Source organism: Hydra viridissima, unplaced genomic scaffold, assembly GCF_058129835.1.
Source record: "Hydra viridissima isolate aposymbiotic clone 2 unplaced genomic scaffold, HvirCarnegie_v1 scaffold_2, whole genome shotgun sequence".
Taxonomy (NCBI): Eukaryota; Metazoa; Cnidaria; class Hydrozoa; order Anthoathecata; family Hydridae; genus Hydra; species Hydra viridissima.
In genome coordinates, this window is record NW_028324301.1 from 21,656,800 (window position 1) to 21,681,272 (window position 24,473).

The following is a 24,473-nucleotide window of genomic DNA, read 5'->3' on the forward strand; positions in this document are numbered from 1 at the left end:
TGTTAACATTTGTGACATAAGACATTCACAACAACATCATCGAATGTTAAAAATAAAGTTGTAACCTAAATCATACGCAATATATTTCTTCAGCAATATTTTTCTTTAGCATTAGTTTCATAATGTCTAAATGGTTACGTCGTGGCTTGACAAAAGATTTCAGCTGAGAAATTAGTTAATAAATAAATGTTGAGATTCAGTTCTTGTAGGAAAAAAAAATTCAAGCCTAAAATACTTAATGGACTTATAAAATAGTTTTTCTTATGAGTATAAATTCTCAGTCATGAAAAATACCATTTCGTACGTATTAGTTGCTTAACATTTAAAAAATTTTAATCTTTTCATTACTCCTATTAAACCATCAACTGGTCCTTATCCAGAAGTGGATAAGAAAAAAATAACCAAATTCCATGGTTCAAATCAGCAGCGTTATCATTCATTCGACTGATTTTTTGCCTTCATCACCTGGTTTTTGCTTTCATCACCTGGTTTTTATGTCGTTAATGATTCCAGAGAATGTTTTTGTTGAAGTTTTGTTGTGTTTATTATTTTTTTTTTTAAAAAAAAATCATTAATGGAAATTTTCAAAAGGGGTTTAATAAAATATTTAAAGGATTCAATAATTAAAATAGTTAATGATTGTAAAGTTTCGCAGCGTCACAAAGCGAAGCGGCACAATTACTCCATGGCGCCTATGCTCATAGGGGGCTACGAATTATAACTTGGGTAAAATATTCATTTCTGGCGATGGAGCAACTATATGATTAGGATTACAACTTTTTTATTTCAACAGTTTAATGATTTTAATGACGTTAGTTAATAAAAGAGGAAAATAAAGAGAGGAGAACGCAGAGGTATGTGAAGAAGAGTGAGAAGGTGTAAGGAAATACATAGCTCAAACATGCCACAAACGAATGTGTGCTACTATAATTTTTTACTTACTGTAGTCCTAAAATATTTGAATGCTAAAAGTGTAAACCTTGTTTAGAACTTTAGTGTATGTGAGCAATTAGTCCAGTTATTGTCATGAGGTAACTTTAACCACTCTTGAGTTATTCTTTAGACGGGTATTAAAATTCTGAAACCCTAAACAAAGTGCAAAAATACTTCATTCATTAGCTTTTTTAACATTTACGCAATCCGTAGACGAGGTCCCTTTTTGTCCCCTTCTTTATAGATTATCGGTCTGATGATTGCTTTGGATTACTACTTTTATATCAGGCACTTTTTGGGTGGTGTCATACACCTTTATCTTTATCTTCAATATTTGTCTTCTTTGATAATCAATATTTTATTTACCGACGATTCCGTCGATAGGGGCTTCTTTTATCCCGAAGTGCAACTCAATTGAAGGCAGCAAATGCTCTTTAAAAATGGAACCAAGGGACCATCAATATAAATATTCTTCAATTTTCATGAATTTCACCTCTTTTAAAAATGAATTTTAATAAAAGTTTTGGATTCCGATAAAATTTTTGAAAAATGAAACTATTTTGTGTTTTGTTTTGTACGTGTTAAAAAATTATAATTACAAATCATAAAAATTACGAAAACCTTTTTTTTAATTAAAACTTAGTAAAAAATTTATTCGCATAAAAAATAGTAAGAAATCTATTTTTGAGAACACTTTGACATGCTTTTAAAAATTTATTCTTATTAACAAAAAAACTATTAACAACAAAAATTCAATTTTTTCTTAATTATTCGAAATATGTTTGCATGACTTCTCTGCTTGACTTCATCTCAAATTTTTGGCCCGGTGTCTCTTTTTGTCTGATCGCTTTTGCGTAAATGCCGCTGAACGTCAAAGCTTCAGTTTATTAATTAATTATGCTAAATTAGTTATACTAAATTAATTATACAAAATTAAATGCCCGACAATTTTTTACAAGTTTTCTTTCATTCAAATCTGCTTTAAAGTTTGGAAGGGAGCACTTAAATTAGAAGTGAAAAATTAACGAATCACTTAAATGGTTGACGCCTCTAAAATACCGATCTTATGCATCTCATGAAGTTTATGCAAGCTCAATCATTTTAATTCAACTCATCATTTGTGTCATTCCTAGTTTATCTTAAATATTGGCAGTTAAGCGACACTCAAAAAAATCAAGGATGGGAAAATCTAATACTAAGTTAAAACCAAAAGATATCGTGGAATTAAGAGAGCAGACGGAATTTACAGAACAAGAATTAAGTGATTACTATAAAGGTAATATGTCTATAAACTTAAAAATAAACGGAATTTAAGTGATATTCAACAGAATATACATTACGTCACGTTACGTGATATTTAACAGAATTCATGTTCATGAAAAGTATTTAATAAGTTTTTATAAAGACTATTTACATTTTTATACTTTTTTTTGGTACTTGATTAAGTCTAAAAAAAAAACAACTGGTTTATAAGAAACTAAGATGGTTTGTTTTGAAAAATTCGTTGTCTTCGAAAGGTGCGCTTCTAGTAATGAAAGTGGAGATTATTTAGTGAGAATTTCTAGAATATTCATTTGTTGTTAAAAATGACGTTTGGATATATAAATATATAATTTTATTGCTAATTAAACGATCTCATGTTCTAGATTTTTGTAGAGAGCATCCAAGTGGTTCACTATCTTCTGAAGAGTTCAAAGAGATGTACCAGAGATTCTTTCCAGACGGTGACGCCGACGCTTTCGCTCAACATGTTTTCGCTTCATTTGACGAAAATGGTGACGGAAAAATTGATTTTCGAGAGTTTATATGCGGGTTAAGCCTAACCATTCGTGGAAATGCAGAAAAAAAATTAGAATGGGCATTTTCAATGTATGACCTTGATAAAAATGGGTAATTGTCAAATTTCTTCTATGATTTTGAATTCCTTCTTTTTTTAAATTTATTTTTAACCGCATTTTTTTCTAAAACTTTGATAATAAACATTTTTAGAATTTATTTACTGAGAACGAAGTTCACATACATTCGCCGTAAATGAAATTTGCAAAGTTTAGTTTAAATCGTTTCAAAGTTTAGACTGAACTTTTCTTTAGACTGAACCGTAAGGTGAGAAAGTGAAAGGTTTCAAAAAAAAGTACTGAATAATTTTACTGAAAAAATTCGTTTTCTCAATTTTTTCTCCAGATGTTTTAAAGGTCGAGAAAGAATTGGGATGGGGAATGTAGTTGATGATATGTATATGATCTTAAAAACTTACTTTTTACAGGTGGATTTCGGAAGATGAAATGCTCGAAATAGTCAGTGCTATTTATAGAATGTTGGGTTCAAATTCATTTAGCGATACTCCTGAGCAAAAGGTTAAAAGAATGTTTTTGGCAATGGACGTTAATAAAGATGGGAAACTCTCATTTAATGAATTTTTGAGTGGCATCAAAACAGATCCTTTTCTTATAAATTTGCTCAGCGGTCGAAGTTAAACGCCTAAACTATTAGTACCAACGAGTTGCTCAAATTAGCAAATCAATATCAATAAAAAAAGTTGTAATAGTACAACATTAGAAAGTAACGAAGATTAGAAAGAAGGAAATATTGAGTCAAAGGATTTTCAAAATTATTTTAGATTTGTCTTCATTACTACTTAAAATGTTTCATTTTTTCTATTTATATTAAAATAAATTATAATAATTGTAATAATTAAAAAGTTAAATTTCAGTCAGTAGTAAACTACGCAATTCACAGCTTAAATTAAATGTAATTTGTATACTTAATACGCAGGCTCTTTTCATAAATGAAATGCTTTATGCCAAACACACGGCAATCAATTTGTTAGGGATTTATTAACGAAAAAAATATATAACAAATTTAGCGAAGTCTTTTTTTTCGTGTGGTGCGAGAAAGTTCGCGTAAATAGGTATGTATTAGTTTTATAACATCAACTCCAGATCCAGGCCTCTATTTCACCATACACGTAATATATAACAAACGTTTGGTTTTTCTGTTAAAAACAAATAGCAACGAAAAAAGGAAAAAATTCATCAGCATTTGAAATAAATCGAATTTAAAATAGCTTACATATTTAGAAATATTAACTTAAAAAAACTCCACAAAAATATTTAAAACCCCCTGATTTCTTTTCTTTCTTTTGAAAATATTCAGCAGAAATTCAGATAAATCAGAGGAATATATTTTTCATAAATAGCAAAATTAATGTTTAATATATATACTTTTGTCTTGCATTTAAAAGGACCATTTATAACTTTAAGTATCCCAGGCCTTAACAGTACAAGCTTAAAAAAAGTTTATTTTAGACCATTTTCAGCATTTATGTATCAATGCCACTGATCTCAAAATATAACGGGATAGCATGTTCTATTGTTTGTTTTTTTTTTCCAAAAAAAAAAAATTTAAGCCAAAATCGGCCTCTCAAGATGGCGGCGATCAGAGCTCTTGGCGGTGGCCGATGTACATTTTGCAAGGTTTTACAGAAATACGAAAGAAAGCAATTAGAGTTATTTATGCAAGAAAAATTAGATTATGAAATGAATTTAAAAAAAAATTGAAAGAAATGAAATGGTTTTAAAAAAATTAGACAATTATTTAAATCTTAAAGTTCAAAATATTCAAAAAACTTTTTAAGTGCAATTTGCGATTAAAAGTAATATTTATGCATAATTTATGTACATTTTAGTTTATAGTTACACAATGCAGTATGCTAGAAAGTTGATAATATAACTGGTAAGCGGCAATGGTGTCTACCTACAATTTTGATAATGTTTCTATTTTCTATTTTTGTAGCAAGGTACCTGATATATGCATGCTGCATAAACTATTAGCTGAGTGCTGTGAGTATAAACAACTCAGGGGTTCTTTTTAGGATTATTTAATACATGAATGTAATTAATGGAAATATTTATATTATTTGATAAGAATATTAAATACAAAAAATACATTTTTTTATATTATATTTTATTCTTTGTAATATTCCAGCACTCAATAATTTATACAATTGTTTTTGAGTTTTCATTCAAAACAATTTTAAAAATTATTAAGGGAACTTTTTTATAACATTCATTATGTATGCTATCAAAAAATGTATGATACATGTAACTTTACAGTCGTTAAGTGTTAATAATTATCAATTAACAATTATGCCTTAAATTTTAGGGATAATCACTCTTAGTTTAAGATGTAAATGCATCTAAAAACAACTTTAAAAAAATTTTCATAATTTATTATTTAACAAATTTTTGAACATAAAAATATTTAAATCATTTACTATACCTTTTTACCTATATTATATACTATACTGTTATACTTACTGTTATATATTATGGTTACAGTTATACAGAAATTAAATAACTTTATCACAATGCCAAGTTGCCATATTATTTTATCTTAAAAAGAAACTCAGCTGCCTACCATGGAGTTGTGTTATCAATCTTCTAACACACAGCATTGGATAGCTAAGGACTAGGTACAATAAAAGGTACATAAACTATATAAAAAATGCAAATTCTTTGATATTTCTATAAAAGCAATTAATAAATTACTTTGTTGGCAGCTGCCAACAGTTGAAAGTTATTTTTATATATTTATCTAAAATTTATATATTTATCAATATATAAACATAAGATATAAAACTTTATTATCATTTATCTCTTAATTTTAACATTTCATTAACTCCGCCACCATCTTGAGGAGCTAAAACTGGCTTCAAAAAATTTGCAGTATACTCAATCCAGTTACATTTTGCAATCAGTGATCAACGCAAACCCTTTTGATTTTCTTGAACGCAATATTTTAGTTTTTAAGATTAAATTGCGATTTTTTTCAACAATTTTTTTTTTAAACTTTTTTTGTATTTTTTAAAATTCAAGTACGACTTTTTTTCAACGCATTTTTTTCATTTGAAACAGAAAAAATAAATAAACAAAAGCGAAAAAACTTCTTGCGTATTTTAACGTTCTACTTTAAATGTGAAAAAAAATTTTTTGGTTGCTCTCGACAAGCTTTCGTAAAATTTAACCTTTTTAGAAAGTCGGCTTAATTTGAGCAAAAATTACAAATTTTTAAGAAAGAATTTGTTCTTTTCTGATTTATCAGTAAGTGAACATCAGTAGCTTTCAAATTGTGACGTTTGAAACAGCCCGGATTAGACAATTGAACATTACAATCTGGGCTTTGAGAAAAAAATTATATTCGCTTGTGTCAGAGCATGCAAAATTTCAATGACGCGTCGCAGGTCGCGAAAGGGTTAATAAAAGTCAAAATAAAGTTATTTTATTATACTAAAAAAAAAATGTCGCTTTGGGCATATTTTTCATATTCAATTTTAAGATAATAGCAAAAAGCTAACTAGTATTTTCTGTAGCTCTCGATATTTTACCGAACCACTCCGTAAAATCAATTACATTTATTGTGAATAACTACCGGTTTTTACCAAATTTAGAAAGTGGCATAGTGGGACCGCATTTACATGCCTTCCGACTAAACGAATACAAAGTTGATTGATATTTTGATTCAACGGAAAAAGATTTTTGCAATTTATTTGCTTTTTTTTGCTTAAATATTTGTGTTGCGTAAACTGATAACCTTTTTTTTTTGTTGAACACTTTATTTACTTTAAATTGGTCTCTGAATTTCTCCTTCAAAAACGTGACATATAATAACTTATCTACGGAAGACCATGCTGCTGTGTGCTCGTTATGGTGCTTACGTGTTGAGTTGGACGGTGGCAAGTTTATAAAAATTTAACTTTGATTAAAAAAACTGATGCAAATAAGCCCAGTGTTTTCCAACACGGGCCCACGTCCCACAGGGGGACAACTTGGTTGTAAAGGGAGGCAAAAACCTATGATTAAGTTTCTTACATATGGGGGCATAAAAAATCAAAAAAGGCTTGGGCAGCATGGCACAAGATTGGGAAAATTGGTTTTGCCAATCCAGTTTTTTTTTTTTTATTAACTAACAAATTGTTTTAAAATAATAAGTGAATAAAAGGTTAACAACATTAAGGTTTTAAAATATAAAACGCCTTTCTTTGAGCAATCAAGTTAGTAAAAATATTTTTTTAAAACTTTAAAATGTAAAAAAAAAAAAGTGAACTAATAATAATTTAACATTTTCTTTTGATTAAAAATTTAGTAAGACATTTGGTTTATTGCTGAAAATATTTTAACATTTTTCGCTTTTGTTCTTTTTATTCATAAAAGTGCTAAAGGCTTTCGCAAGTTTTTATACTTATTTTCACGCAAGCTGGCTACAAAAAGCGAAACTTCCGGTTATGTCACTATAAGTTTGCTTTTAACATACCTTCTACACTAATATGAAATTTTTGTCTATCATTCTTTGCTTTCTCCATAAACTTGTCAAACTGAATAAGCGTAGTAGAGAGAAGCAAGAAAAGCAAGAAACAATTATAAAAAGCAGGGCGTTTAATTCTCGAAAAGTCAACGCAGACGTACGTGTGCGTCACTCAGTACAACAGTTTAACTTCTTGCTTGATCTTATTTAAAACTCAGTACATCTGGACTGAAAGTAGCATGTTAAATATAATTCGACTTACGGGAGTGACAAGGCGGGAGACAAGAAACCTATAAAAAAAAAAAAAATTAAAATATTTTCGATCGAGTTTTTGTGTTAAATATAAAAATTTGAATTTGAAGAGTTTAGTTTTCGTGTTTCGTAATTCATGTTTCGTGGTTTAGTTAAATTAAAAAGATCATTATGCCAACGCATTGATGAAGAAAAGCTTATAAACCAGTGTCTATCTAATATCTTATATTTGTATTTGGACTACTGTTCAAAAATTTACTTTGATTGAAAAAAATTTATATAGATTTATTATGAAAAAATGACTATGAGGATTTGTAAACTCAACTAAGATATTTTAGACAATCAGCTCTTGTCTAGAAGTGAGCTGGTACACTAACAACATTTCCTTAAATAGAAAATATGAAAAAGGGTTCTCACTTAATAACTCAACTTTAAATGTTTTCAAGATTTTAAAGTCATCTTTACTAGATATAGTTAAGTTCTATTTTTATTTAAAAGTTGTTTTTTTAAACTACAATATAATGGAAGTCAAGAGGAACAAATGAAAATTTATCTGACAATCTATTAGCAAATAGAATTTGCATATATAATTTTACTTCAATTTGTTATTTTTTAAAAGTTATGTTAACTTTTTAAAACACTTTTAAACCCATAGTTTGATTAATTGGCAATTTAAGCTTTTAATTTTGGTTGTTTAAAGAAGATCTACTTATTGCCAAAGCTTTTATTGTTTGCTTTTTTGGTTCGAAACTATTTATTTTTACATTTTTTTTGTACATTCTCTTGTTACTTTTTCTTTTTAGCCAGAAAATGATGTTTCTTAGGTTGATATTTCATTTTATTTCTCTCATTGTGGGTAAGTTAGTTAAAGATTTTTTTTTTCTTTTGTAATATTTTCTATTTTTAAATCTAGTCTTGGGTTTTAAAAGACTATTTATGTACTTTGACTTTTCTAATATTTAAACCATGGTTAAAACTTCAAAAAAAAAAAAAAAAAAGAAGACAAACGCAGAAACTTTATGGTCTATTCTAAGCAGTTTCTGCTGAATCATGCTTGTTAAAAATTATTCTCTGATTTATGATATTCTTTGGATTTTATGGACTTTATGAATTAAGTACCAAGAACAACAGGAAAATTAAGCCCTGTTGTTTTTTGGCACTTAATTCATAAAATCAAATGACCATAACAGGTGCCTATGTATTAAATTATTTAGTAACACATTGTTATTACTGTCATTTAATAAATAAATGTTTGCAAAACTATATTTAAATGCTGAAAAAATATTGTCAGGTTAAGGCACACTCTCACATATTAAGATATTTGTAATTGGTATCCAATAGATTTGTTGGATATCATTTGTAAACATCTTAACACTATTTTAATTACGTTCACTACATTTTATGTGTATAGTTTTTTTTTGCTTCAGCAAAAGTAACCAATATGATGGTATCTCAATGTTTGCCTTTGTATGACCTTTCAGCCTTCCTTTGGTGCAGTTGGGGATTTTTAATGGAATCTTTGGAGATTTTTAACAGCTGTTGATCAATATGTTTTTAGTTTTTCTAGGGATTCATCATATTTAGGACAAGTATGGATGCATGGATATCTAAATGAGATTTAGAAATCACTGTGAGTATTTTTTGGTGAGACTCATAATATTTGCAGGCCCTCACAAAAGTATAGTTTTTGTGTTTTGCCCCCCCCCCCCCTAAAATAATGCAACAAGTGATCAGATAAAAAAAAAAAATGTTTTTTTATTGTGGTTGATTTAATCTTCTAAAAGACTGTTTGGCCTGTTATTTTCCTTTTTTATCTATAGAGGTTGAAACCTGAAAAATTAATATATAGATTTTTATTTTAAATATCTGCTTAAAATAAACATACACCTTAACCCCTTCTAATACAATAAATAATTAAAAATATAAATACAATATAACATTAAATAAAATGGAAAAATTTTAGTATTAATTTATAGAGTTTTTTAAGCTTTAAAACTGTAAGTTGATTTTTAATATAATTTACTTGTGTTTAGAGGATTACTAATCATTTGGCCATGTCTTTTAGTGATATTTCTAATTATGAATTAAAATAATAAAAGGTTACTCAAATACTTTCAAAATATGGCCATGGATGTTATTTCTATGTGGTTTTTGTATAATTTTTGTATGTCTATAGTTTTCATAGAATACCTTTATATAGTTACATTATTTACATGGTTTAAGTTCCATGAACATTCTCAGATAAAATGTGTTGGGTTTTTTTAATTTATTAACTGGTGGTTTCCATTTTCTGCTTGGCTGGTTTTGGTTTTGTTCTGCTTTTTGATGGTAAAAATAGTGTCAAAGAGGAAACTATAGTTTTTCAAAAGTCATTCACAGTTTGTGATAATATAAAAATCTTTCTGAGTCTTTGATGTTTAACTTGCTTTTTTGAGTAAAAAAATTAAAACTGAGAAATACTAATAAATTTCCATTACTGTCATACGTGTTTTTATTTTATTTTTTTAAATATAAAATTGGATTGGAATGACAGGTGCAATGGGTGTCTGAAATTTAAGTAAATTAAGACATTTTTTTGTTTCATTAGAGTTTTATCTCTCTAAATAATGTCTTCTAAAAAGTGATCAAACTTGTTCGAGAAAAACAGGAGAAAGTTGAACTAATGCCGAAAATACAACCAAGGTGATTGTGAAAAACCATGTGAGTTACAAATAATAAGTTGGATTGAAATTCAAAGAAAAGCTGGGACTAAATTGGACATCTTGGATTATTTCAAGAGAAAAAGCTGACAGTGACATTAGAGGTTTTTTTCATAGGGTGTAAGAAACATGACAAAATCTCTCAAGAAGGTATGATAAAAAATATCTATATGAAATGAATTGGTACAGAGGAAAATGAAATGATGGTATTTTGGAAAATGAAAATTTTACTTTTGACATTAACAGTAGCGATGTAGATTTTTCAGTAATATATATTTCAGTATTTATGTCAATCAAGTATCTCATACGCAGAACAAACACATTTTTATATGTTCTTTAACCAACGCCTTTTTTTTTTATTATCAAATTCAAGAAAACTATTTTTTTTACTTCAAATGTTTCCTAAGTACACAAAATTAAAATAGTAATCTGTGGAAAATAAGACTTTTACATCAATTACAAAACATTAAACCATTCTTTTCAGTTAAAAATAGGAGGTTGACTTAAATGCCATTACTTGATTTTTTAAAAGAAAAGGTTGAGATAAAGAAGGCCTGAATTGTTCAAAAACAATGGTTTCAGTCAAATTTGTAAAAAATCATGATTTGGAAACCTTGCAAATTTTAATTATTTTCAAAAGAAGTACTAAACATGGTTAAAAGGTTTGAAAAGTCAAAGATGGTTACTCACTAAAAGTGAGTTGATGTAGAATAATTATCTTAGTGTTATATAGTTATTCTAACCAGGACGAAGTTTTCTTCAGAGTATATAAGATAAGTTATTTTTCTTATGATCAAAACAAAATCTATGATTAATGTCTTTAGGGAGTTATGGTTTCTATTATTTTGATTTGTTTGCATCAATGAACATGGATTCCAGTAAAATTGAAGGAACAACTAATATTGAAGGACCAGAGAGAGGAAGTACTGCCATTAATTTTGGCCCAAACACAGGTGATATAAAATTAACAAGTGAGCAATCTAATGACTTTGCATATATTTTACACACAATTTCTACATCTAATGACTTTACATTTGCTACGAGATTTAAAATCACTGTACCCCCTAATCCTAAAAAGAGTGATGGTCAGCAATTGATGTCAATTTTTTCTTTACAACAAAGTAATGGAGAAGATATTTGGTTTTCTATTGGCTTTAAATTTGTAGAGATTGAAAAACGTGTTGAAGATGTAGTCATGTGAGTAATTAACATTCTTTTAGAATGCCAGTTTATAAATTGTAAGATTAAGAAAGAATAGTTTAAATAATTTGTAAATATTCTTTTTTAATACACTATTAAAACATAATATTACAAGATAATTAAGATTTTCAGAACAAACTTCTGTATAAATTCTGTTTAATCATTTTAAATAATCATGTACTTAGTTTTGAAAGTATAATCTTTACTGCACCAAGTCCATCTTTTATAAAAAAAATTAAACTAAGTGCAGTAAATATCCTTTTCAGGATCTTTACATGTTTATTACCAAACTTTTTTTGATGAAATAATAAAAAAAAAATTTGTATCTAACTCTGTAAAAAGATCAAAATGGTGATTCTAACAGTTTTGATGTTTGCCATGTCAATTTTTATGCAAGTGATTGTCACTGTGGTAACTACTTCTGTATTGTTCATAACTGTGGCAATTACCACTGTAGTGATTACAGCACTCACAATGTTAGACAATCAACAAATACTTTTAGGATCTGCCATTAATTTGACCACCTGAACTGTAGTCCCACCTAAAAGTGAAAATTGAAAAGAGAATCAGATTTCATTTAGAGAGGAATTTCTAACAAATCAAATTTAGTAGCTATAAGTTAAAAGACTTTTTTAGAATGCAATTTCTTTTTAACTTTTGATTTAAAAATTTACTCATTTCAATATTTTATTTGGAATCCTTTATTTGGAAACTTTTCATCTTTTTACTTAAAATCCCTAAAAAATGGTTTAATAAATTTGTTTAGAACAGGTGAGGAACACCAATATGTTTCTATTGGGAGGTGGAAAGAAAAAGGGAAAGATAAAGTTGTTACAGAAATTGAGGTTGTAAAACCACATTCAATCAAAACAGGAGTATGGCAAACATTAATGGTTCGTATTCGTGGTGATCAAGCCACAATAAATATTGACTGTAAAGATGTTGCAACACAAACATTGGATGGAATAAGGGAGACATATAAGCTGTCAGGTTTTTTAACAATGTCACAAACATTTGAAGCTGGTGCTTTCGGAGGTACCGAGATTAAAAATAGATTTTTGGTAAGTTTTAATTTCAACAACAACGTTAAAAAAAATTTTTTTTGAAATAGAAGCAAGAAAAAGCCAATTATTAAAACTTTTTGCTATTAAAACTGATATTCAAAAGCCTCCTAAAACTTAATAAAATATTTTACTTTTACAAGTTCACTAGTGTGTTATTTATTGTACAACCAAATATGTAAAAATAAAATGCAATAGTTCATTATTTAATCAATTTAGTCAAAACCAAATATCTAACTAAATAAGATATTTCAGATTTTTTTTCCAAAAGAAAAATTGAAAAGTCACTTTTCTTATTGGTTTTTCATCTGTTTAACTTAAATGATTAACTTTAAATGCTTGAATAAACATTTTTTTATTTTGTTATCTTTTAAGAATAAATTATTATTCTGTTGAGTCATAAAAATTGTTAATTTGTTAAGTTGTGAAGTTGGAAAATTTATCAAAACATTTCCTACTGTTCTTTAATGTTTTGGCCATATTTCTTTGAAATTTAGAAGTATTGCTAAATTATTTTTGTTAGCATACACATTTTTGCCAAATGAAAGCACAGAAAAAAAACTGATTACCTATGTATTTCTGTATAAAGAGCATTAATATATAAGCCACAAAAAATATAACTGCTTTTTTATAGGGAGCACTATATGAGCCAGAAATATATAATGGTGATGATGCTTTTCAATACTTCAACCCTTGTACTGCAGATAAAACACCATCATGTGGGAGTTTTTGTTTTATTTTGTAAAACTAATATTGCTGTTTAAATTCAAAACTAGTAATTAGAATTTCATTTGAGATGCAAAACTAACATTCTTTCTCAGTAATCTAAGTAAAAAATCTTGATAGCAGTATATATTTTGTAGTTGTTCCATCAGAGCCAAGGCCTCAAGATTATAACCCTGCTAAATTTAACCGCTTTACCAAAATGGTTGCCAATGTAAGTTGAGTTATATACAACATTTATGCACCTTGGTTTTTTGCAAATTCCTAAAAAGTGTTGTCTCTATCAATTTTCAGGCTGATACACCTGTAAATATCTTCTGTAATGATGGTGGCATGAAAAAAGTCAGTGGTGATTCATGGAATGATCCAGAAAAACCTTACAATAAAAAAAAATGCAATGTAAGTATTTTTAAGTATTCTTCTTAAATAAAAGTTTAGAAATTCCATTTTACAAAGATATGGTCACCTATATCATTCCCGTTTTCATTAGTATCTTAAATATATTTTTGAAAAAAAAGTATAAACATATATAAACCAAAGTTGATTTAATTATTTTTTCAAGCATAACCAATACCAGTATATTAATTAAACAAAGCAGCAGAGGTTTTAAAATAAACCAATAATTGGTGGTTTAGTGTAACAGTAAAAATAGTAAAAAAAAAAAAAATTCTTTATATGAGGAAATAATAGATAAAAGGAATTATTAGCACACATGGAGATAAGATGTATAAAATGCATTATCAGCAACTTTGAAGAGAGAATAGACAAAAAGCATTTAAATGCATGTGAGGTGACAGAATAAGCATGAAGACCCTTATTAGTGTGATTCATTTACTATAATGTACAAAAATAGTTTTATAAATGTTGGTCATAGTGATATCTGTGACACCTACCAAATAAAAACTACACATTGGCCTTGAAAGGAGTTTCACATTTAATTGGCCCTTTAAAGTAGCTTCACATTTAATTGGCCCTTTAAAGTAGCTTCACATTTAATTGGCCCTTTAAAGAAGTTTGACAATTAAAATTTTAAGTATTCACATCAACATTAAAAAAATTGTACTTTATATTTACTTAAATTTATTTTAAGAATGGAGTAGTTACAACAACCTATATTGGTCCCATTTGCAGTTTTGGGGGACAGAGTTACAAAGATGGAGATAAATGGATCACACCAGATAAATTATGTCTACAGAGATCTTGTGTGGATGTATGAGTTTTTTTTTTCTTTTTCTTTTTTTTCCTTTTTAAGATTTAAAGAAGTTTGTGATGATGTTTTTCAGATAAAATCTTTCTGAAGATTTTTTTAGATGACAAAAATTTAGATGAGCTGATGTTCTTTAAAACACCTCTAAAGCATCATAAATATGAAGAATTTTATACAAAAGTAGTTTACTAAGCTTTTAACTGATGTTTATTAGATGAATGAAATGAATAGTTCAAATGAAGTTTTTTAAATGAAGGATAATTTAACAAATGCTTTTTTTAAATATACGATTAATTATTTAGTTATATCTTTAAAAAAAGCAGTTCATTAAGTAACAAATACTCTTTAAAACTTCTTAGTGCCAATTTACAGAGAAAATTATTTCCTTAACTCTCCTTCTTCTTCTTCTCCTCCTCCTCCTTCTTCTCCTTCTCCTTCTTCTCCTTCTCCTTCTTCTCCTTCTCCTTTTCTTTCTCCTTCTCCTTCATGCCTCAACCTGTTTTTTATTTTCATCAATGTTTTATTTTTGTTCATTGTTGGTACTGTGCATCTCTGGTGTCTTCAGCTTTATCTTCTGCACTATTTATGATAATCCTTTAAACGAACTGCTGATTGACATGATAATCTTTCCATCTTGGGCACATTCTTATTATCAACAACATTAACAATAAACTGAAAATTTTTTTGGAAAAATTGTCTTATTTATAAGAAGTTTCAAAAATAATTAAGATTTGGACACTTTGGATTCATTTAAATACTGTCAGCTAGTATTCAGATTACACTTTGCACCAGTCTCTGCAATAATAAAATTATCTGGTTCTTTTTTAGGAGTAGTGTCTATCTTTCAGTTTTGTTTCTCAAACATGAACCTTTAGTAATATCTAATTCAATTAGAAATAAGTATACAAAAACTTTGCTGACTGATCAAATGCCACCTGATATATAAGAAAGGGGTATTGATACTATAAGAGTTACCAAGAGAAAAAAAAAGATTTAAAATGTGAGACATGAAATTAAGTTTTGTTTTTCTAAAATAATATTGCTGTTACTGCTTAATTTTGCTAATTTATAATAAAGTTAAAAATGTTTAGTTTTTTGATTTGTTTTCTTGTCATAAGAAGGCTGAATTTTCAATTCTATGGAGGAGGGACAAAGATACAAACAAATTTTCATAAAGTTTTAAATATAATTAAATTGTCCTCCAAAACAAAAGCAATTTTTTTTTTTTAGTCATATAAAGTGGTATTTATTCTTAAAGTAATTTTTTTTTCATGACCGTAATTTTTTGATTGAATGAAATTTTACTAACTTCATGTTTGTATGAAATTTTATTTATAGTTGTATGAAATTTTAAAGCTTAATTTTCATGTGAGTTCTGTAAACAAAAAGCTACATCCATTTTTATGTAAAAAACTGAAGCTGTTGAACTCAAAAACATAAGCAAATTTTTTTGTAACCATTAAAAAAAAACATTAAAATCAATAACATCCTTTACTTTTTAGGATATCACAGTTACAGTACAGTTGTAGGCGAAATAATAGTAATGTGATCAAAATGAACACAAAATAATACTTTTATTTTTTTAAACAATACTGTAAATAAAAATGTAATACTGCATAGTTAATTAAAGAGATGTGAGAGGTGATGCGAGAGGTGAAGTGATGTGAAAGAGATGTGAGAGGTGATGTGAGAGGTGATGTGAGAGGTGATGTGAGAGGTGATGTGAGAGGTGAAGCTCAATAAAATTTTCAAATTTTTGTCATCTTTTTACAATTATTACTTAAGTATAAAAAAAAGGTTGGTAATACTAATAAGTTTTTTTATGTTAGATGTTTTTTTATGTTACATTACAAATAATTCTATAAATAATTTTGTATACAAAATAAATAAAGCAGTAGTAAAAAATTTATATTTAATTACCATAATAAGAAAAGCAAGCCCCCAAACATTTTTGGCTTGCATTTCTTACTATGGCTTTCTGTCCTGTTATGTTTAACAATTTTTGTAGTGTGTTTCGGTATTTGACCACATTGTCATCTAAAAGTTTGTAACAATTATGACTTAATGGGGATAAGGAAAAAATATAGTTCAAAATATATTATTAATACTCACTTCAGTTTTAATTTTTAAAAAATTGCAAAATGTAAATTTATACACCTAATTTTAACTACCAATAGGTGTAAACAGAAATCGACAACAAATATGGTGTTGTTTTCAATGAAATATCTGCCTGAATAGAATTCTGTTCAAGAGTTCTTCTGCATTTTTCTTTTTTTTATCATTTTCTTTTTCTTTTTTCATCATTTTAGTTTTACTCTAGAGCTAGAAAAATAAGCACTATGAAATTTAAGTCTGCTCTCTGATTTATTTTTATCTGTAAATGATTTTGTATAATTATTTGATTGAGAGCTAGGAAACTTTATAAATGAATTCAAACAATTTATATTGTCCACAGCAAAAACAGATAAAATCTGTAATTTTATAGGAAAACAAAAGAGTGAGTTTAGCTGAAAGAACTTTAACTCAAATAACTAAATTTGGTAAAAGTGTGAAAATACATTCATAAATTTAATTTCCCGTACTCTCATAAAAAAGATCTTCCAAAACATGCTAAAATCAAAATATACTAAAATCAAAATACTTGTCATCTTGAATGTCAGAACGGTTTTGCAGCTGTTGTAATTTGAAAAAATAAAGACCATATTTCTAACTTTTGCAACAAAACTATGGGAAAATCTGTATCTTTTGTGCATTTTCTAAATGAGTGACCTGGATTAAACATGAAACAATTAACTTTGATTTTGTTGTTTTTTTTCAGCCAGTTTTTTAATCCCTCCTTTCTTCCATCTCCAGATTTGCGTTTGACTGATTTTGTTTAAGAAAAAACATTGAATAACACAACTAAAATTGTGTAGTGATGCATTTGCAACTCTTTAAAACAAATTTTAAGTTAATGGAAAAACTAAAAACATTTTTTTTGCAATCTCAACATGTTTTAAACAAAATACAAATAAAACTATAAATTCATTAATACAGCCACTGAAAAAAATGTATTTATTATTTCCTATTTATTTTGTTTACACACTTTAATTGGAACAACTTTATTTGAGAAAAGCTTTACTGAAACAAGAGTTTTTTTTTTTTTTATGTCGAAAAATGAAAAAAACATTTATTCTAAACATTTATTTTTATGTAATTTATGTAATTCTTGTATTAGGGCTCAGCGTCTGAAGACACCATTACTTGTACCAAACCTATATGTGACGCATTTGGAATTTTCACAGATCCAAAAGAATGTTGTCCAAAGTGCTATCGTAAGTATTTCAAATTACTTTTATGTTAAAGTTAAAAAATATTTCTATATTTCCGTCATTTATAAGTTCATCAGTGTGTCTGATCTAAACTAAAATGTGTTAAATGCTGTTAGAATACACACTTTAATGTTTCTCTGAAAATATTCATTCCCCATTTCAAATAAAAATAATCTTGAGTAAAGTTAGGGTTATCACTTGACTAACTTAAATCCATTCTTGAGAGGTAGTCTTTCTTGTGAGGTAGTCTTCCTTGAGAGATAATCTTTCTTTATATTCTTTTCTTAGATCTGCTTTTCTTTGACTCTTCATAAAATTTTCCTCTGAAAGTTTTTTTTATAAAGATTTTTTCAACTATCAACTCAATTAAGTAAAAGGTGCTTATGTAGGGGAAACTGGGGTATAATGGGGGGAGGGGGCACTTAAAGAAAATCCATTAAAAAAAACTAATGAGAACAATTTAAATTGAAACAATTTTTTATTGATGACAAAATACAATACGAACAAATTTGACAACAAATTTGAATACAAACTACTATCTGACAAAGGAGGAAGCCAATAGCATTAAATGAAAAAAGAATTTATTCAACATTTAAAAATCTTTGAATAAAAATAAAACATTTTCCCCCATGCTAAGGGTAAAGTTACTAAAAAGTATTCACAGGTTATGCATAGTTCCTAGGTAAAACATGGCCTTTTTCTTCTAAACCAGCACATGAGTAATGTGTTGTGGCATTCACTACAAGGCACTTAAATTTCAACACTAGTTGAGTAATATTCTTGACAGTATAGACAGAGAGTCTTCCTCTGATTATTTTATCATTTTCCTTTTTTTTGATGCAAAGTGTTTTGTCCATCTGCTTCAGCATTCTATCTCTCTTTTTTTTGATGCAAAACTGTTTTTGTTTGTCATTTGAGCCTTTTTTTAAATTTTTTTATGCAGTTGGGGTACATCTTTACTCCGGGTGTCTAATAGCAATCTTTTATATAGAGAGGAGGTTAGGATTGCAGTTTTTCTTCTCTGCCTTGGTAGTCTCCTTTGCAATCCCTGATTTGATACTGAGGAAATAAATCTTGGAGATAATTTGATGACTTGATGAAATGATGTGGTATTAGGATTGCTAGTAGAAGCATTCAGGTTGCTACTAAAAGCAGATATTTGGGTGTTAGTAATCAGTGGATGGCTGGTAATTACAGATGGATGGTTGGTAGAAGCACAGAAGTGGCTAGTAATAGTCATGCTACAATTAGGGGTTGATTCACTGAAATTAATATCAGTAGTTTCTGTTTTGGAAAAAACACTTCTATTAACTGGCTATATGCCAGCTTTTTGAAAACTGTTTATTGCATTTGTTATTGTGATAGTTTCCATGTTGGCTGAGCCAAAAACTACAGCTATTTAAAATTGAGTGACCACATGCCCAGGATTAGTTCTCAACTATTTCCTAATATTGTGGTCATAGTAAGTGCTAAATAGCTTTATAACAGCCAAATGCAAGGGATGCATTCGATATGTAAAATGAGGAGACAGACAAAAGATTTACACCATTCTCTCTTGTAATGTTAAAAAAAGTAATACTTTTAGTGAAAGATCTATGTCCATCTAAAGTAAATAGAACTGGAGAGCTTAATTTGGCACAAGAAAATTGAATAAATTTTTTTAAGCAAACAACAACAAAAATTTTTTGTATCTGCTCACTTGAGTGACACTCAGTCCAGGTACCTAGTGGTGTTCCATTCATTAATTCTGGCTTCTCTTGTTTACGAGGAAATATCATAATGGGCAATATGTACCTACCACTTGCTAAAGAGCAATTAACTGCTGCGACAAGCTGACCCCTATCAGTTGAAGTGAGAGAACCAACTTGACTTATCCCTTTGATTGAAATACTTTTAGAGAGACACTTTGGAACTGAAGAAGTATCTGTTTTATCACAATTCCAGATTCCAACATGTAGTTTGTTTGTATCCAAAGCCTCTTTCAGTAAAGAAAAAAAAATCAACAGCCACTTGGTTAAAGTCAACAGCGTGAGTAGCTGATGTAGCCTCAGATTTATGAAGAGATAAATGTTTGGAATAACTCTCCATAAAACCTTAATACCAGTTGTAACTGGCAACCTCAAGGTCATTATTAAAACTGTGTTTCTTATTGTTTTTAACTGCCAGCTCAACACACTCTTTGTGAGCTCAAATGAGCCTGAAAAGCAACTTTTCCATCAGCTGAATGTGCATAGCAAGTTCTTTTTCTTGATCCTGGTTGAATACTGTTTGAAACCACCTGGAGCTAAAATACAAAAATAAAAAATTTAACCACTTCAAGCTAAGAATATATTTTATGCATTTATTAATATTTGTGTTGGTCTATAATACATATAAGTTGACATAGAGTAATAATATCAATTATTTTAAAAATACATTGTATCTTTGCTGTAAATAAATGATTGATTATTTGAACTTACTCTTTTCTCACACTTTTTTTAAATCAGGATTTTTTTGAAAAGTTTTCACTTCTTTCAAGGGTAGTTTTTGGTTCACTATATACTTTGACAGCTTTTTTATATGATTGATCACTATTTATCATTGAGAGAATTACTTGTTGCATAGCACTTTTGCTCTATGCATGTCAATTTGATATTTGTTTATAATTTCTCATTTTATATATCTTGAAAAATAATTATCATTTGAAGAGTCCAGGGGAAAAAACGGCATAGTCACATTTTTATAGTTTTGAGATATTCGATTTTTAAAGTTTAAAACCATTCACAACATTACTTTTAATCAAACTCTTAATTTTTTTTCACCGATTCTCAAAAATGTCCATTTCTTTAATTATGAAGTTAAAATGGTTCTGGCTTAAATATTTAAAATTTTGTCGCTTCATACTTGGAGTTGGGTCCAATTGGACATTGTTATTTTTTCCACTGTAATTTACTATGCAAGTTTCATTCTTGTTTTTTATTTAAATTTTAGGCACCAACTATCTAAAAACTTACAATTAACATTAATTTAACATATATCTTTTTATTTTAGAATATCTGAGAGTTCCTTAAAGCATTTTTATTTCAAATTTATTCTTCGAAATGTCTATACAATAACGGTTCTGACTGTTTAAATGCAGTGCACAATACTAAAATCATTTTTATAATTTTTTGGAATAATACTTTTTTTTGGTAACTGAATCCAATAAATGCTCATGGATAAAAATCCAACAAATCCTGTGTTTACTCATTTTTAAAAATCATGATTTTTTTCTTTTTAAAATAATGTACACTCAAAATAAGTTAATGTCTACCTGACATCAGATGAAGAAAAGTAAAGATAAATGGTCATTGTATTTTATTATATAAGCTGGCCACATAAAACTGAACCCTTCTTACCAAATAGGCTTTTACTTTTAGGTCATAAAAATTAAAAGGTCAATTTAAAAAAATATTATATTACTTAATTTGAACTAAGAAACTCACATTCATTCATACAAATTAACATTCTATAAACAAGGGCTATACAAAATAACAATGATTTATAAGGAAGATAAAAGACTGTTATTTTATTTCAACAGAACTGTTTAATAAGATTAATTTTTATTTAGTCAAAATAGTCAAATTCCTCTTGTCCATTAACTTCCTGTTTATTGTTATCATGTGGTAAGGAGTCTAAGTGGTCAGGTCTATTAGTGAACTTTTTAAGAACCTGCAGATCTTTAAATTTAGCCATTGATATGCACAGTTTCTCAGAGTATAAGTTTAAAGGTTCACATGGAGCATTTTTGTTTTTGCCTCTCATATTTGAAGTAATGGTGCTTTTTAAAATGTGTGATTCATTGTTCACCTGTGATTCATTGTTCCTGGATCATTTTTGGAAAAAAACACTTCTCTAAGACATCTAGTTGGAACAGGACATTCAGCCTTATAGAAAGGTTTTAAAAATTGTGTCATATTTTTCACCATGTCCTGCCTGAACTCCAAAACATTGAAAGGAGCTGGATTCTTGCAAGAAGCTTTAAAAATATCAATCGAATCAGAAGGTATATTGACCTGTGATTTGGTGTTAATGAGACCCATGTCTTTATCACACTCCATGTAAAAATGTCCTCTTTCAGGAAAGAAAATCTTTATTGAGTCAAATCTTTTTTTATGCTGAACTAGATAATCCAGAAACTGAAAGACTGTATAATTTTTATTTTGGCCTGCACAAGAATCACAAAATAGCTCTAATTCCCTGACATCTTGGCTTAGGTGATGAATAAAATAATCATATAACATAGATGTCACCTCCTCTGCCCCCTTTTTTGGCTACAGTTTCATCATAGCCATAGATAAACACATTTTTGCTCGATAGCACATAGATGTTAAAAGAAAGAAATGAAAGTTTTCTTCTGTAATAAAAATCTTTGGTTGAGTTATTAGAGACATTTAAATTTCTTTGATAGTTGAATGCTATTGCTTTAAATGTTAAATCATTAATTGCTTTTATCCTAGATTCTCTTTTTCTTCGATAAAATGTTTCTGCTTTTCTTTGATGCAAGTCCCTTTCAGTTTCCAACTCTTTAAGCTTTGCTTGCAAATCAGGGTTCATTAAATTATCTTTAGCAATGAGATCTATTCTCATTTTAAGCTCATCACACTTTGAACAAGTATCTGTACGAGGATATCCAAAAGCAATGTTAAAATAATTGTTAAATATTGTCCTGTATGTCTCGTAAGAAATCTTGCTATCTGGATAGATAATTTGAAGCATGTTAAACATTTTGTTAATGTTTAAATCCTCAGATAAATATAGGCATCTTGTTTTATCTTGCGAGTAGTGAGACTGCCTACCCCTAAAAGATGAAATGTGATCTCTTATCTTCTGAACCATTTCATTTGAAGCTTATGAGGTCTATTTGTATGTTGACCTCTTCTGTCCTTTGGTGGCCCACCTAAAGATGAAAAGATGAAAAACAATAAGAAAGTATGTTAAACTATTTCTGTTCATCAAAAACTAAATTAAAAGGCCGGGTGAATAAAAATGAGCAAATGCTTTTACTTAGTAATTAGTCAACTTTATGTGAATAAAAAACTTCAGCAGTTTTCCTCATATTTTTATTCGCGTAAAGGTGAGCAATTTACTCAGTAATTGCTCATTTTTACGTGCAATTTTTCTTATTGTTTTTACGTGAATAAAAACTAAAGAAAAGTTGTTGAAGTTTTTATTCACGTAAAGCTGACCAATTACTGAGTAAAAGCATTTGCTCATTTTTAATCACCCGGCCTAAAGATTAAAATCTTAAAATAACATGCTTGATAAATACTTGAGAAACTGTTTCAATTTATTTACCATTTCATATAAATTAGTCCCTTTTATTTAAATCTACACTAAAAGCTTAGGCTTAGGGAAATATTATGTTAATAATAATATTATTGTTAATATGATTATAATAGAGACTAGTCCCTTTTATTTAGACTAAAATCAAAGCCAAGACCTTTCTAATTATTTTTATAACTTTAAAATTAATCAAGATTTTAAGCATTAGATAGGCCTATAGTCTTTTAGTCTAGTAGTTATTTCATAAAAATTTCATATGCAATTAGTCTATAATTCGTTAAAAAAGGCCAAAACGCTTAGTCTTTTTTAATGAATTACATTTAATATGAAATTTTATCAATTTATCGTATTTTTTACACCATATAATCAAACTGTAAAAATACATCAAAGTTCATTTAAAGCCATATTTACTTAGTTAAGATGACTTTGGCAAAAATTATAAACTAATACAACTGATGGCGGTATCTTGTCACGTGATAATTTTTCCCATATATCTATTCATTTTCTACCTACTATTTAAATTATTAGGTGACTCTTGCACTAATGGAAAAAAGTATTATGAAGGTTGCGAACGTAAATGTGGAATTGCAAGTGACTTTCAATGTAAGAGCAAAACTGCCGGTTGCTGGTGCCCTGAAAAAACAGCTCTAAATGAGGTCAATCAATGCGTTCCGCTCAATGAATGCAACTGCTCTGTAGGAACCAAACTTTATTTAGTAAGTAAACAGAATGGTTTTAAAAACACTATTGATAATTTTTCATCATTTTAAGGACCCTTCCTGTAAGACTAATCCTCCATGTCAATCTCTGAATTGAAAATCAATCAAAAATTGAATTGCTTTTTTATAGCCTGGTCAAGCGGTGGTTCGTAGCTCTTGTCAAACTTGTATATGTGCAAACGGCGAGATGAGGTGTACTTCTAGATGTTCTTCTTGAGCTGAAAGGAATATTATTGCTTTATTTGAATATATAATTTTGAATATATACTCAAAAAATGAAGCTCCGTGCATCATCAAGTGAATCATTAAATGTTTACTTAACTTTCATCAGAGAGGTGTCCGCAGATTTTTTAGATACGGTTTTTTTGGTACCATTTGTATATGTTTTTTTTAAAAAAAAGTTTTATAACTATCGACTACTTTGCTTACTTTCGCTTAAAATGATTTTTTACGGCTGATTTAAACCAGTTTTGTTAATTTGAATTTAAAACTAGTCAGATATTTATTCAAGATTCGGATTTTTCAGAATTAAAGAAACAATAATAAAGTGTGTAGTACAGTAAACAGTACCACAACCCGCAGTTAATAACAGAACTGCTTTTAAAAAGAAGTTATAAAATTATTATTACAACTTTTATTATTTCTTTCAATCTGAGTTTTTGCGATGAAAATTTGTCGGTAAATATTTTTTCTTAAGTTTATCGTGAAAGTATTTCTATTTACATGATCAATATGGATATATATATATATATATATATATATAT

General features: G+C 28.2%; 4 protein-coding genes and 1 pseudogene across 6 annotated transcripts in view; 2 read left to right on the plus strand and 3 right to left on the minus strand.

The window, feature by feature from the left end:
* LOC149892434 (uncharacterized) overlaps nucleotides 1-24,473 on the minus strand; it is a 335,617-nt gene that overhangs the window by 208,087 nt on the left and 103,057 nt on the right. The gene's annotated exons all lie outside the window — the stretch shown is intronic.
* LOC145190968 (mitochondrial carnitine/acylcarnitine carrier protein-like) overlaps nucleotides 1-24,473 on the minus strand; it is a 176,862-nt gene that overhangs the window by 49,338 nt on the left and 103,051 nt on the right. The window lies entirely within an intron of this gene.
* Nucleotides 1,903-3,767, plus strand: LOC145191381 (neurocalcin homolog). Of its 2 annotated transcripts, XR_016449978.1 has the most exons (4): nucleotides 1,903-2,209; nucleotides 2,580-2,823; nucleotides 2,923-3,036; nucleotides 3,197-3,280. XR_016449978.1 is itself a non-coding variant. In XM_090079419.1 (3 exons), exons 1-3 carry the CDS (start codon nucleotides 2,113-2,115, stop codon nucleotides 3,405-3,407), a joined length of 552 nt encoding a protein of 183 aa, XP_089935545.1. In that variant the 5' UTR covers nucleotides 1,903-2,112; the 3' UTR covers nucleotides 3,408-3,767. The 2 variants fall into 2 exon arrangements, 1 of the variants encoding a protein (XP_089935545.1); XM_090079419.1 differs by lacking the exon at nucleotides 2,923-3,036 and having other exon boundaries at nucleotides 3,197-3,767.
* On the plus strand, nucleotides 7,301-24,125 carry LOC145186884 (uncharacterized). 2 transcript variants are annotated; one of them, XM_090078773.1, is made up of 10 exons: nucleotides 7,301-8,341; nucleotides 11,009-11,381; nucleotides 12,151-12,445; nucleotides 13,080-13,164; nucleotides 13,309-13,382; nucleotides 13,463-13,567; nucleotides 14,259-14,378; nucleotides 17,593-17,689; nucleotides 23,519-23,706; nucleotides 23,840-24,125. In XM_090078773.1, exons 1-10 carry the CDS (start codon nucleotides 8,296-8,298, stop codon nucleotides 23,924-23,926), a joined length of 1,470 nt encoding a protein of 489 aa, XP_089934899.1. In that variant the 5' UTR covers nucleotides 7,301-8,295; the 3' UTR covers nucleotides 23,927-24,125. The 2 variants fall into 2 exon arrangements, with proteins under 2 accessions (XP_089934899.1, XP_089934900.1); XM_090078774.1 differs by lacking the exon at nucleotides 7,301-8,341 and adding an exon at nucleotides 8,913-9,115 and having other exon boundaries at nucleotides 10,073-11,381.
* LOC149892442 (uncharacterized) lies at nucleotides 21,156-22,641 on the minus strand (annotated as a pseudogene).

Excerpts from the sequence above, each read along its gene's own strand:
- LOC145191381 (XM_090079419.1), top strand. The coding sequence starts at position 2,113 with ATGGGAAAATCTAATACTAAGTTAAAACCAAAAGATATCGTGGAATTA. Across the intron at positions 2,210-2,579 it reads ATTAAGTGATTACTATAAAG|ATTTTTGTAGAGAGCATCCA; the intron begins GTAATATGTCTA and ends CTCATGTTCTAG. Across the intron at positions 2,824-3,196 it reads TATGACCTTGATAAAAATGG|GTGGATTTCGGAAGATGAAA; the intron begins GTAATTGTCAAA and ends TACTTTTTACAG.
- LOC145186884 (XM_090078773.1), top strand. The coding sequence starts at position 8,296 with ATGATGTTTCTTAGGTTGATATTTCATTTTATTTCTCTCATTGTGG. Across the intron at positions 12,446-13,079 it reads AGATTAAAAATAGATTTTTG|GGAGCACTATATGAGCCAGA; the intron begins GTAAGTTTTAAT and ends GCTTTTTTATAG. Across the intron at positions 13,568-14,258 it reads ACAATAAAAAAAAATGCAAT|AATGGAGTAGTTACAACAAC; the intron begins GTAAGTATTTTT and ends ATTTATTTTAAG.